General features: G+C 40.6%; 1 protein-coding gene across 1 annotated transcript; it reads left to right on the forward strand.

The window, feature by feature from the left end:
* Positions 1 to 895: 895 nt before the first annotated feature.
* LOC142193907 (chymotrypsin-like elastase family member 1) lies at positions 896 to 8,550 on the forward strand. Its single transcript, XM_075262923.1, has 8 exons — positions 896 to 955; positions 2,950 to 3,032; positions 4,820 to 4,920; positions 5,007 to 5,132; positions 5,276 to 5,412; positions 5,600 to 5,745; positions 7,009 to 7,158; positions 8,482 to 8,550. Exons 1-8 carry the CDS (start codon positions 916 to 918, stop codon positions 8,497 to 8,499), a joined length of 801 nt encoding a protein of 266 aa, XP_075119024.1. The 5' UTR covers positions 896 to 915; the 3' UTR covers positions 8,500 to 8,550.
* Positions 8,551 to 12,607: the final 4,057 nt, after the last annotated feature.

Here is a 12,607-nt window from a genome sequence, read left to right on the forward strand (position 1 = left end):
TGTAAAGTGGCAGCAATGAGTCCAGACCTGAATCCCATAGAACACCTGTGGGGGAGAGATCTCTTGATGGCAGTTTGGAGAAGGCCCCCTTCACATCTCAGGGACCTGGAGAAGTTTGCCAAAGAAGAATGGTCTAAAATTCCAGCAGAGCCTTGTAAGAAACTCATTGATGGTTACTGGAAGCGGTTGTTCGCAGTTATTGTGTCTAAAGGTTGTGCTACCAAGTATTAGGCTGAGGGGGTCAATACTTTTGTCCGGCCCATTTTTGGAGTTTTGTGTAAAATGATCGATGATTTGACTTTTTTTTCATTCTCTTTTGTGTTTTTTCATTGCAAGCAAAATAAATGAAGATATTAATACCAAAGAGTTTGTGCTTGCAATCATTTTCTGGAAGAAAACGAGTATTATCGGACAGAATTGCAGGGGTGTCAATACTTTTGGCCAACACTGTATATCAGACAAGGACTCTGTTTCTACCATTACTACAGATTTACTTGTTTGCCCTTGTTATTAGATTATCTAATAAAAGAAAGCGAGAAGTGAAAAGTACTATCGGTAACACCTGGACATGTTCTCATTATTCCCTACTGCAAATGTTTATGTAGATTCTTCTAGCTCATACGGCAGCAGCTACAAAGTATCAGCGATGTGATATCATCTGTTTAACATTGTTATTTATATACTGTATATCAGTCAAGGCTTCTATTAATACCATTACTACAGTTTTCATTGGTTTGTCTTTGTGAGATTATGTAAAAAAAAAAACCAAAAAAAAACAGAGAGAGGTGACATGAACGATTAGTAACAACTGGAAATATTCTCATTACTCATCGCACCTACTGTCAGGTATATATACAGTGTGCATACATTTGTACACTCTAGGCCATACAGCATTTTACAGTTACCAGCCCCAAAATGTTCCGTATACTGCTGCTGGCTGCCTTTGCCCTCTTAGGTAAGTTTACTTTTTTTGCGAAATATACAGAATAAATCAAATTCTCATGATATGGAAAGAGCTCATCCTCATGTATCAGAAATTAAGCGGATTTTCAATATGGATTTAGTGTGGGATAACTGTATTGAATATAGAAGCAGCAAAGTAGATGAGATTTGAACAAGTGTCATCCACACATTAGACAATCTCTGTAGGGTGCAAATAGTCACATTGGATATTACCCTTTGCATTACACACCATGAAATCCAATACAGATCAGTGGAAAATCCAACTTGTGGTGAATTGTAAGGATGCCGCCTAGTTTGTGCCTTAAGGCTCGGACACCTTCTCTGTTTTTCCATCTCTGCATTTCAAAAGCTATAACTTTTTATTTTATATGAAGGCTTTTAGTTTTGTAAAATTGTCTTTTTTGTTTAGCTTTTATTGAAGTTTACGGGGGGCTGCAAAAAAATCCTGAAATGAAATGAAAAAATCCTGCAATTTCATCATGACTTTTTGTCTTTTATGATGATATTATGGTGTATACTCTGTGTAAATCACATAATAACTTTATTCAACAGGTCATTACAATGAAGGTGATACCATATAAGATAAGATAATCCTTTAATAGTCCCCCCATAGGGAAACTCAGTGTGTTACAGCAGCAAGGACAATACCGCAATATATTACAAGAAAAAGAACACATACAAGGTGTTTTAGCTTGGAGCTGCAGTAACAGGCCGCCACTCAAGCGGTGCCATCTTGGGAAAAATATATAGAACCTGTGACTAAGTACAAAATACTAAAAGACATATCTTACTTGTTTTCCAATGTACTCCTGAAGAGTTTTGTGATATATATATATATATATATATATATATATATATATATATATATATATATATATGTATATATATATATATATAATTTTTTTTATTTTTATTTTTTTTATTTTTTTTTTAATCAATCCACTTGTACAAAAGATATAGCATCTGGTAGGCTATATGTACACTTATTTACCAAGTGGGTGGGTTCATTTTCTCACTGCTGATCACAGCATCTACAGGGTTAAACTGCTGGAATATAAATTATGGCTGCATCCAAAAGCCAAAGCTGGGTTCCATTTGTGTAATACAGCAGGAACCCCACAAGCAGTGATATAGCAGACACTGCCTCTGTGTCCGAATACATTGCAGCACTGTACTATTACAGCACTGAGCACTAACTATACTCTCAATGACTTAATAGTAATGTGCTGAGCTGCAAGAGGTTAACCAATTGTACATTGTAGGCAGATGTGCAGGAGCTCATATGTCATTTCACAGTTGTCAAGTACTGACCTATGATTCCTCCAGGCCACTGTCCTAAGAAAATATAGGCTAAACATATGTTTTTGTTGTTACTTGTGGCTGCTATTAAAGGGATCCTATCATTAAAACTCATTTTTTTCTGCCTACCACATAGGAATAGCCTTAAGAAAGGCTATTCTTATCCTACCTTTAGAGGTTTTCTGTCATTTGGTAAATAATTTGTTTTTTGTCGGTATGCAAATGAGTTCTCTTGCAGCACTGGGGGCGGGTCCCAGCGCTCAAACAGCACTGGGGGTGTCCCCAATGCTGCGAGAGAACTCTCCAGCGCTGCCTCCATCTTCTTAAGGAACGGGTCTTCTTCGCGTCTTCTTCCGGCGGTGTGGTGTCTTTGATGTGCTGATCAGTGGGTGAGACTCAGGACAGGCTATCAATATTGTAGTTTCAGTGGAGAATGTATGCCTGGCTGTTGTGTCTGCCATATCCAGCATCTATTTACTGGATCCTCCGCTGATATGTGGTCATTCTGGTTGAGACGCTTTGTTTTCATGTCCTACTATTTCATCTTTAAGTTTCTTCTTTCCTTCACAGTCTCTCTTGTATCTCTACTATTGTGTCCATCATTTATAATAAAACTAAAATGCAATTATTTGGTGAAGAAGTTGAACTATATTGAATGTCAGACAGACAAAATGCATTTTTCTTTAGGTCAATGTCAAGAGGAGGTTGCAGACCAAAATGGACGTGTGGTTGGAGGAACAGATGCTGTTAAAAACAGTTGGCCTTGGCAGGTAGGTGACTATTATGTTATTGAAGATGGTGACATAAAGACAGTGGGTTAGAAAATGTTAAGCTATAAAAGGTATTGAGACAAAAAAGACAAAACAAAGAAAATCACTCATGTTTTCCGCTTTCAAGAACCCATCTAATCTATACATTATTGCAGTACATTGAAAAATAATTTTCCATATAGGCAGTGGCTTAACTAGGAATGGCGGGGCCCCATGGAGAACTTTTGTGCCCCCCCCCCCCCAATCGACGTCGAAGACCTCGACCGACCCCCTCCTCTGTACTCTATTATATCCCTTAGTGGCCCCTGCACACAGTATTATCCCCATAGTGTCCCCTGCACACAGTATTATAGCCCATAGTGGTCCCTGCACACAGTATTATCCCCCATAGTGGCTCCTGCACACAGTATTATGTCCCTTACTGGCTCCTGCACACAATATCATCCCCAATAGTGTCCCCTGCACACAGTATTATGTCCCACTGTGGACACCCATAAACAATTATTATACTCTGGGGTCTTTTCAGTTTCCAGAGTATAATAATCGGAGACACGGGGGAATAAAAACATAAAAAATTACTGTTTATTACCTGTTCCCCGGCTCCTACGCTGTCTTCTCCGCTGCTATCCTTCTGAAATGACGTCAGACGTCACATGACCCGGGACGCAGGCCGGGTTCATGTGACGTCAGAGACGTCAGAAAGGACGTCAGGAAGGAGGCCAGGCAGGACCGTGGAGAGATAAGTAACAGTGTTTTTTACGTTCCCTTACCTCTCCCGGTCCGCCGATCATTATACTCGGGGCCCACGGTGTCACTTACCGATCCCTGCCCAGCCAGGATTGGCAAGTGAATAGGGCCCGTAACAGCCTAATAAAAAAAAAAAAAACGCAGCGGTAGCGGCTGTCACCGGGCTCCCTAATGGCCCGGGTCCTGTGGCAGCCGCCTCCGCATATAGGTATAATAGGTGCAGAAAGTCCGCAGAGGAAAACTCTGTGAGATTTCAATGACAAACGCTATGTAAAAAAAAGTGATGCATTACTGTCGCAGTCTTGGGCCTCAGACTTGGTTTTCCCATTATTAGGTGACCATGCACTATAGATAATACAGTCATTTAATTGATCATAAAACAGTGATTCCCCTGATCCAGTATATACACATGTACACTCAAGCATGTCTGTGTTTTTAATGGGGAGAAGAGAATAAGGCTGGACTAACACGATCGTGCCATTCTTCAGTCCTAATGCCCATGTAAAACACACGTTGCTCCATTTAAGGTTTTCTCCGCTGTTTTTTGCACAGCTGTCACACTGTGTGAATAAGGCCTAAACTGCTACCTGACTGTTCACATCCAAAGAGATAAATTCCTCTTTTTCCCAACATCTACTGACTTCTATACTGAAAAGTTGGCCAGTTTCACCATGACCAGTGGGATCGCCTGAATTATGTCTAAAGTGAGCTAGTCCCTACTGTTCCATCTCATGGATATTAGGAAATGTGTCGTTCTTCCTTTTAAAGTGGCAATGGGACCTCCTGACTGATGGGCCCTTGTGCCCCTCCTCAGGTTGCCCACATGGTATGCCCGCCACCACTGTGTCCTCTACCATCTCTGCACAGGATGTCTCATCTCGACTAGCTGTTATTTCCTAAATCTAATATACTTTTGTAAAATGTCTCCTGATGTCACCAAGAGAAGTCCCAGAGTGTAAATTTCATTTAGTCTTAATTATACATTAAGGGATTTATTAAATACCCAGATACTCACAATAATTCTATATATAATATCTCAGGTTACCCTGCAATATCAGTCTGGTGGTTATTGGTACCACACCTGTGGGGGCTCCCTGATCCGCACTAACTGGGTGTTGACAGCTGCTCATTGTGTAGACAGGTAAGTCTTCCTGCTTAGCTAAACCTTCATGTGCCACTTTTTTGTCAGTTTTTGGATGACCATGTTTTTCCACATATTTGTCATAGTCCAGCAACCTATCGTGTGGGGCTCGGAGATCATGGCCTGTACCAGAGCGATGGTACTGAGCAGATTATTTCTGTGAATAAAGTCATCTACCATGCCAGATGGAACAGCAACAATCTGGGTAATGGGTAAGTACAACACAACATTCAGTAAACCAATGCATTCTTTCTAATACAAATACATTGAATATCTCTGTGATTCTTGCTTGCATAGGACATTCTTGTCCACAAACTCACTTGGCCTGAACATCATCATCCTCTTTTCATTGCAGCTTTGATATTGCAGTACTCCGCCTGGCCTCTGACGCTGTCCTTAACAATGCTGTCCAGCTTGCCACTTTACCCAGTGCAGGTGTTATCCTTCCCCATGATCATCCTTGTATAGTGTCAGGATGGGGCTATACCGACAGTAAGTAATCTGCGCTTGCAATAAAGGGTCAAATAGTAGTATTTGACATCCTTGGATAACTCCTCCTGGATTTTTGAACCCGCATGGGTCCAAATGATGGAGAGCCAGATGCTAGCGTGAACCTAGCGTCAGACGAAGATCAAAAACTACAAACTGCTTTGCTGACAGATTTGTCTTTACGTTACAGCAAATGGATCTGTTGCCCCTATTCTCCAGCAAGCCCCTCTGCCCGTGGTGTCACATGAAATCTGTTCTACCAGCTCCTACTGGGGAAGAACAGTCAAGACCAGCATGGTGTGTGCTGGAGGCAATGGGATCCACTCTGGATGCTTTGTAAGATTTTTATTATATATGGTTAATCATACATATAATAGGAATATCATAAACAGTGCATATTACACATTAAGAATCTATAACCCACTTATTATTTTAGAGATTACACCACAAAACATATTTCCACTCTAGCCATAGAATTTATTGAGACTGGTGTTTTTATGTCACTCTTAATAATGCTCCTAACAGGCACAGGACACAGGGCCTCTTCATAAATCAAGTGCACACCCATACACCAGAATGGAAATCTACTCTAGAAAACTGGCATCCCTGGCCCGCCTCACTCCACCCACCCACATTCACACAATGTACAAAACAGGGGTTCAGGTGCACAATATCATCCCTCTATGCTGTGTGGACTTTCTGCTTCTATTATACTTGTAGGGAAACCACAAGCATTCCCATAGGTATAGTTGACATGCTGCAATTTCCAAAATAAGCCCAACAGTTTTGGAAGTTGCAGCATTTCCACTGCACATATTTTTCCCATTCACTTTGTAGTGACTGTAAAACGTGGCTGTAAGCCATGGTTTTTGCCAACCTTAGGCTAAGGCACCACGTAGCGGGCTACAGCAAAAGAGCGCTGCAGTAAAAATCATGGCGGTAACGCATTGTGGTTTTTCCTGCAGTGCTTTTCAGAGAAAGTCCGCAAAGGTTTCCTCTGTGGACTTTCTGCTTCTATTACACTTATTGGGGAATCACCGACATTTCCCTAGGTATAATTGACATTCTGAAATTTACAAAACCGTGACGCTGCATTTATTTTTCTGCAAGGTGTCCAATCCACCTTGCAGTGACTGTAAAACGCCATGTTTTTTTTCTGCGGCATTGCCGCCACAACCAAACCATGGCATTTACACCATGTGGGGCCCTGACTCTATAGTGTTTTTACAAGCACAAAAAAGCATGGCAAATAAAAAAAAAACTTTGTAGGAAGTTAATGCAACATTTTGGGCTAATATACTGTATACAAACATTTTGCTAAATTTTACATTTTCTTCCATATGCTACACTAAAAGTGAGTAGGAAAGTGGATCTGAATAAACCTCAAGACAGAAGTGCTAGACCTAAAGATGCATCAAATTTATCAAATTTTGTGTAATGTTTAAAAATCTTGACATAAATTACAGCAGACCTTAGCAGAAGCGACTATCTACAGTATTAGATGGTTCATTATATTCACATGCACTACTGATTTATGATACAAAAATTATTACATTAAGCATTCTTTAATCTTCTGAGCAATGTATACTGTGATTTTAGGGTGATTCTGGAGGTCCCCTCAATTGCCCAGGAGCTAATGGTTATGAAGTTCATGGTGTGACCAGTTTCGTGTCATCTCTTGGATGCAATGCATACCTCAAACCCACAGTTTTCACCAGGGTTTCCAACTACATTGGATGGATCAATGATGTAAGTTACAAATTTACAATCAAATTAGTCTTCTAGTTCACTGTTATTACCTTTACTGTCTATAATTCCAAGAATTTTTATCATTGGTATCATTAGTATCATTGGCCTGTGGAGGTTTTACCCATATAAAATGAGGCCTCATGAACTTTCCCTTATTATACTTTCAAAGTCACACAGGAGGTTTTTTATGTTTGATGTTATATACTCCATCACATGTCATATATTTGGAGGTATTTTTACATGGAAACATTGCTTCTAGAAAGGATTATCACTATACACACAGCACTTGACAGCACCTGCATGTCACCACATGGAAGCCTCATGGGCTGCCTACAAGCTCCTTGCACACATCTGTCATATGCAGAGTCCTTATGTAATATATTTACATTTTTAATTTCATATCAGCCGTGTATTGATTTACAGGCCACCATCCTGAGATAAGATTAGGTTAAACATGTGTCCTTCTATAGTACTTGTGGCTGCTTATAAACATGCTTAAAGTAAAGGGGTTGCCCAGGTATTGCATCCCATGCAGAAGCCACGAGAGGTGTAAGATAAAATAAAGCAATAGAAAATAAAACATACTTGCCAGAAGTCCTTGGCCACACATGACCACTAAAACCAATCAGTGGTTGTTGGCAAGGTGACTTATGTGAGTGACATCATGGGTCCTTCTGAGGTCACTGATTGGTGTCAGTGGTCACTTGAGGCTGAGGACTTATGGCATCGATTCACCAGCACAAGGCTGAACAGACACCGATGGTCAACACCAGAGTACTAGGGGTTAGTATGTTTTATTCTTTTATTAAGGGGATATTGTCACTCCTTGGGGAGAGACCACCATATAGATGTGTGGAGACTTATTAAGCCTTTAGCACTCCACTTCGCAAGGGACTATGGGAAGAATATGCAAATCTGTCTTCCATGATGTAATTAGGAAGTCAGCTGCTGCCTCAGTGTTGCAAACCAATAGAGGGCGCTCACTGGAATGTGCAAGCCTGTCTTCCCTGATGTAATTAGGAAGACAGAATTTCAGTGAAATAACCCAATTACAATAACCTAATTACATCATGGAAGACAGATTTGCATATTCTTCCCATTATTCTTTTATTGTACACCTTCCCCAGCCTCCACAGGGGTTGATCCAATTCTTCAACAATAACTTTAATTTAAGTGCAAAGAAATATCTCACATATAGTTGTATTTACCAATTGTTTTTAATCACTTATTTATTATAACTGAAAATATGATCAAATGGAAATGTTTCATTTGTATATTCAATAAACGACTGGAAAACTAACACCATTCTTTCATTTCTTGCAGACTATCAATGCCAACTAAAACAGTGAAGAAAAGGCAGCAGCCATAAGGCCTAAAATAAATAAAAAAAAGTCATTTAGAGCTTTGTGTTTGTTATGTTTATTTGTAGCCATATTAAACATTTCCATCAGTGTTTCATCGCTTCACAAGTTGCTGCACAAAATTTTTTTATATACATAATATAATATGATATAATATAATATAATTTATACATAGTCCTTTAAGAATCACAAAACTTTGTCATATGGAAATAACTTACTAAGACATTCATAATTCATGCAAATCCTTCTTAAGAGAAAAGGTGAATTACACAATGTAAATCAAAAGAAATGAAAAATTTCCCTATTCAAAACTCCAATAAATACCCTGCGTTCTGTTCACATAATGTTCACCACCTAATCATAAATCCAAATGGCGGGTTTTAAATACTACAACATTATTGCTGTCCAACCTGGCGCTTCTGCCCCTTCGAGAATATCTCCACAGACTTCCCGTCCTTAAGGCTAGGATGACACCTGCGAATATTCTGTATTGCCAGTATGGGGTCCACAGGTTTCTGCAGGTGGCAGCTTTTTAAGCAGATTAGGTTTACATTCTTTGGGTCCCCTAGTGTACCTGAAGAACAGAAACTCAGGCGCAGGTATGAACCTAGCGTTATATAGATTCACTTCCAGAAGGTGTTCCTGCACTAGGGTTCTCTTTTTCGGCAAGTCACATTCACAGCCGGTGTGAGGCTGAAAGTATAGTCCGTGGATGACAGATGACATCATCACTTAACAACGGGTAGCTGGTCAGAACAGAAACATCTGGATCATAGCTCACCTTAATGTAGTATCTTCATATATAATATGCCAGAGCACATGGACAGGAAAAGGAGGCGAATAAGTCTGAGCTTCAGTAGTGATTTCTCAGTCCTTAATTGCAGTCCATAATAATACAGAGGTCAAATAGCACTCGCAACTAGAAATATCTTTATTAACCACTTCCGGACCGCCCATAGACTATATACGTCCGGGAAGTGGTTGTCTAGTTCTGACCGGACGTACCTGTACGTCCATCAGAACACAGTAGCTACACGGAGATCATGTAGCTGCTTTCACTAGCAGCAGGCTGTAACTTCAGCCAGAGCTCCCAGAGAGAAGACAGGGCAGATTTATTACCTCCCCTGCCTTCTCGATCACTGTGTATACAGCGCTCATTGAGCGCTGTATACACGGCTATGGGCGCAGCCATAATTCAGCAGCCCTCTGACCCGGCGGACACGTGATCCTCCAGGAGCAGCGTCTTACAAGAGCTGCTGGGTCCTACAGGACTCAGATCAGCTCAGTAAGCTGTATATACAGCGTGCAGGAGGCTGGATTCCTCCTGTATCTGAGGTTAAATGTAGCAGCCCCAGTTATAGGAGAAATCAGCCTCCAGTACAAAAAAAAAAAAAGTGATCAGATGTCCTCAAAGGTCTCTTATTACCTTATGGGGACACAATCTGAAAAAAAAATAAAATAAAAATATAATAAAAAAAAGTTTTAAAAAATGTAAATAAAATAATAATAATAAAAAAATAATAATACGCTAATAAAACACCATTATTAAAGGTTATAGCCCCACCCCCCGACGACACCATACAAAATAAAAATTACCGTAACGGAGAGGAAAAACTATATTATAAAGTTTTTCAGTGACACTTTGTGTTATTAAATTTAAAAAAAAAAAAATTGAAAACCAGACACAACTTCCCTCCTATTTTGTTTATATTTTCCCAGATATACAAAAAATTAAAACACATTCGAAAATAAAGATAACATAAAAATAAAGCCCTATGTGTCCCCGAAAAAAGACGCAAAAATTAGTTGACTGAGACATACGGGAAAATTTTTACAGACCTCAAAACCGCACACTCATAATAAACCTAAAATGTGTCTGGTCCTGGACCACAAATTGGCCCGGTACTGAAGTGGTTAATGAATGTAGCAGGTACACTAAACGACTGCCCATTTCATGCAACTGCGCCTCCTCATTGTTGGTCTTCTCTCAATGAAGAAGTCATTTCCAGTTCCCATCCCTACTTCCTTGCTATAATTGACAGGACTAGGCAGTGTAGATGGACCCAACTGGCCCTGAGGGCTAGTAGCGCAAGGGGCACTCAACACCAGATGTCTTATGTCTATCAGATAGCAGGTAAATACCTAAGCTAGAAAACTTCATAGCTAAAGTTTAGTGGCGGATTGTTTAAGAAACCTAAGAGGGTGCTCAACCCCGAGATATTGGAAAACAAAGGGCCCATAACTTTTCTTGCACTGCGACCCTCAGCATTCTGTTCCCACTCCTGAAACGGGTCCATATTGTTGAGTATCTGCACATAAGCCTAAAATCACCATATGGCTGAAGTAGTAGACAGCTGGCCCCATTGGACTACAGAACAGTGTAAAATGTTTTCTACAGAGTGATAATTGACATTTCCCTATTTCTCCGTCTAATTGACAAGTCTGAGGTTTACAGATGCCAACAGAACACTACCTACTGGAAGACATATTGCCTATAGTAAAATATGGTGAAGCATAGGACATAAATATCTGACAATTGGGGGCTGACTGCTGAGACTACCAGAAATCAAAAGAATGGGGACCTATAAATGCTGTAAGTGTCCCATGTGTGTTTATTCACTTCTATAGCACTACCGAAGATAGTGAGTCCTGAAACTCCATAAGTAGTAAATGGAGTTCTGGACAAGCAAGCATACCACAGCTCCATGTTCTCATGGATAGGGTAGAATAGGGAAACCCTTTTGAGGCAAAGGCCCCACATTGCGGAAACGCAGCTTTTTTTGTTGCAGATTTTGCTGCGTTTTTTTCAGCCACACCTAGCAGTGGAAACAAAAGGAAAGGGAAATCTATAGATAGCTCTAAGGGTGCATTCACACTGAGGAAAAAGGCGCTGAATTTGTTGTGGAATCCACTTCAGATTCAGCACCGAAAAATAAGCCTCCCATTGACTTCAATGGGTCCCTTTTTCTGCTAGCAGAAGCCTTTGAAGTCAATCGGAGGCTTTTTTTCAGTACTGAATCTGAAGCGGATTCCACGCCAAATTTAGCACCATTTTCCTCCGTGTGAATGCACCCTTATACTTATATCTGCTCAATCCTCTCCTGACTTTGGCTCAAAAAAACGCAACCAAAAAAAGCTGCATTTCCGCGACATGGGGCCTCAGCCTAAGGCTAAGGCCCTACGTTGTGGAAACGCAGCTTTTTTTGTTGTAGATTTTGTTGCATTTTTTTAAGCCAAAGCCATGAATTGTACAAAAGGAATGGAAAATATATAGGAAGTTCTTATACTTCTACTTTTTGCTCAATCCACTCCTGGCTTTGGCTCAAAAAAACGCAGCAAAATCTGCAACAAAAAAAGCTGCATTTGGGGGCCACACGGTGGCTCAGTAGTTAGCACTGCAGCCTTGCAGTGCTGGAGTCCTGGTGTTTAAATCCCGCCAAGGGCAAAAATACCATCTACAAGGAGTTTGTATGTTCTCCCCGTGTTTGCATGGATTTCCATCCCATATTCCACAAAGACATACTGATAGGGAAAAATGTACATTGTGAGCTCTATGTGGGGCTCACAATCAATATAAAAAAATTAAAAAAAACCCTGCATTTCTGCAATGTGGGGCCTTAGCCTTAGGATGGGGCCCCACGGGATGTAAACAGCACGATTTGCCCACAGCGGAGACACTGTGGGAAAAATTGTGGCGTTGTACAGTGCAGGCAAAGTGGATGAAATTCATGCGAATCCCATCCCCACTTTGCGGAAAAGATCGCGCTGCGATTTGCAAAGCCGTTGCGGCTTTGCAAATAGCAGCACGTCAATTATATCTACGGAAACACCAGCGGCGTTCCCGTAGATATAATGTTAAGAGAAAGTCCGCAGACGAAAACTCTGTGAACTTTCTTTTCAAAGCGCTGTGGAAAGACCCGCAATGCGTTCGCACAGCGGTTCTTCCCACAGCGCTTTATCACTGTGTTTACGGCCCGTGGGGCCTTAGCCTTAAGGGTAAGTTCACACGGAGTAAAATGGAGTGTAATTTGGAGTGTAATTTTTACACGTGCAAAAATTACACTCCAAATTACACTCCATTTTACTCC

The sequence above is a fragment of the Leptodactylus fuscus genome, chromosome 2 (genome assembly GCF_031893055.1).
Source record: "Leptodactylus fuscus isolate aLepFus1 chromosome 2, aLepFus1.hap2, whole genome shotgun sequence".
NCBI classification, from domain to species: Eukaryota; Metazoa; Chordata; class Amphibia; order Anura; family Leptodactylidae; genus Leptodactylus; species Leptodactylus fuscus.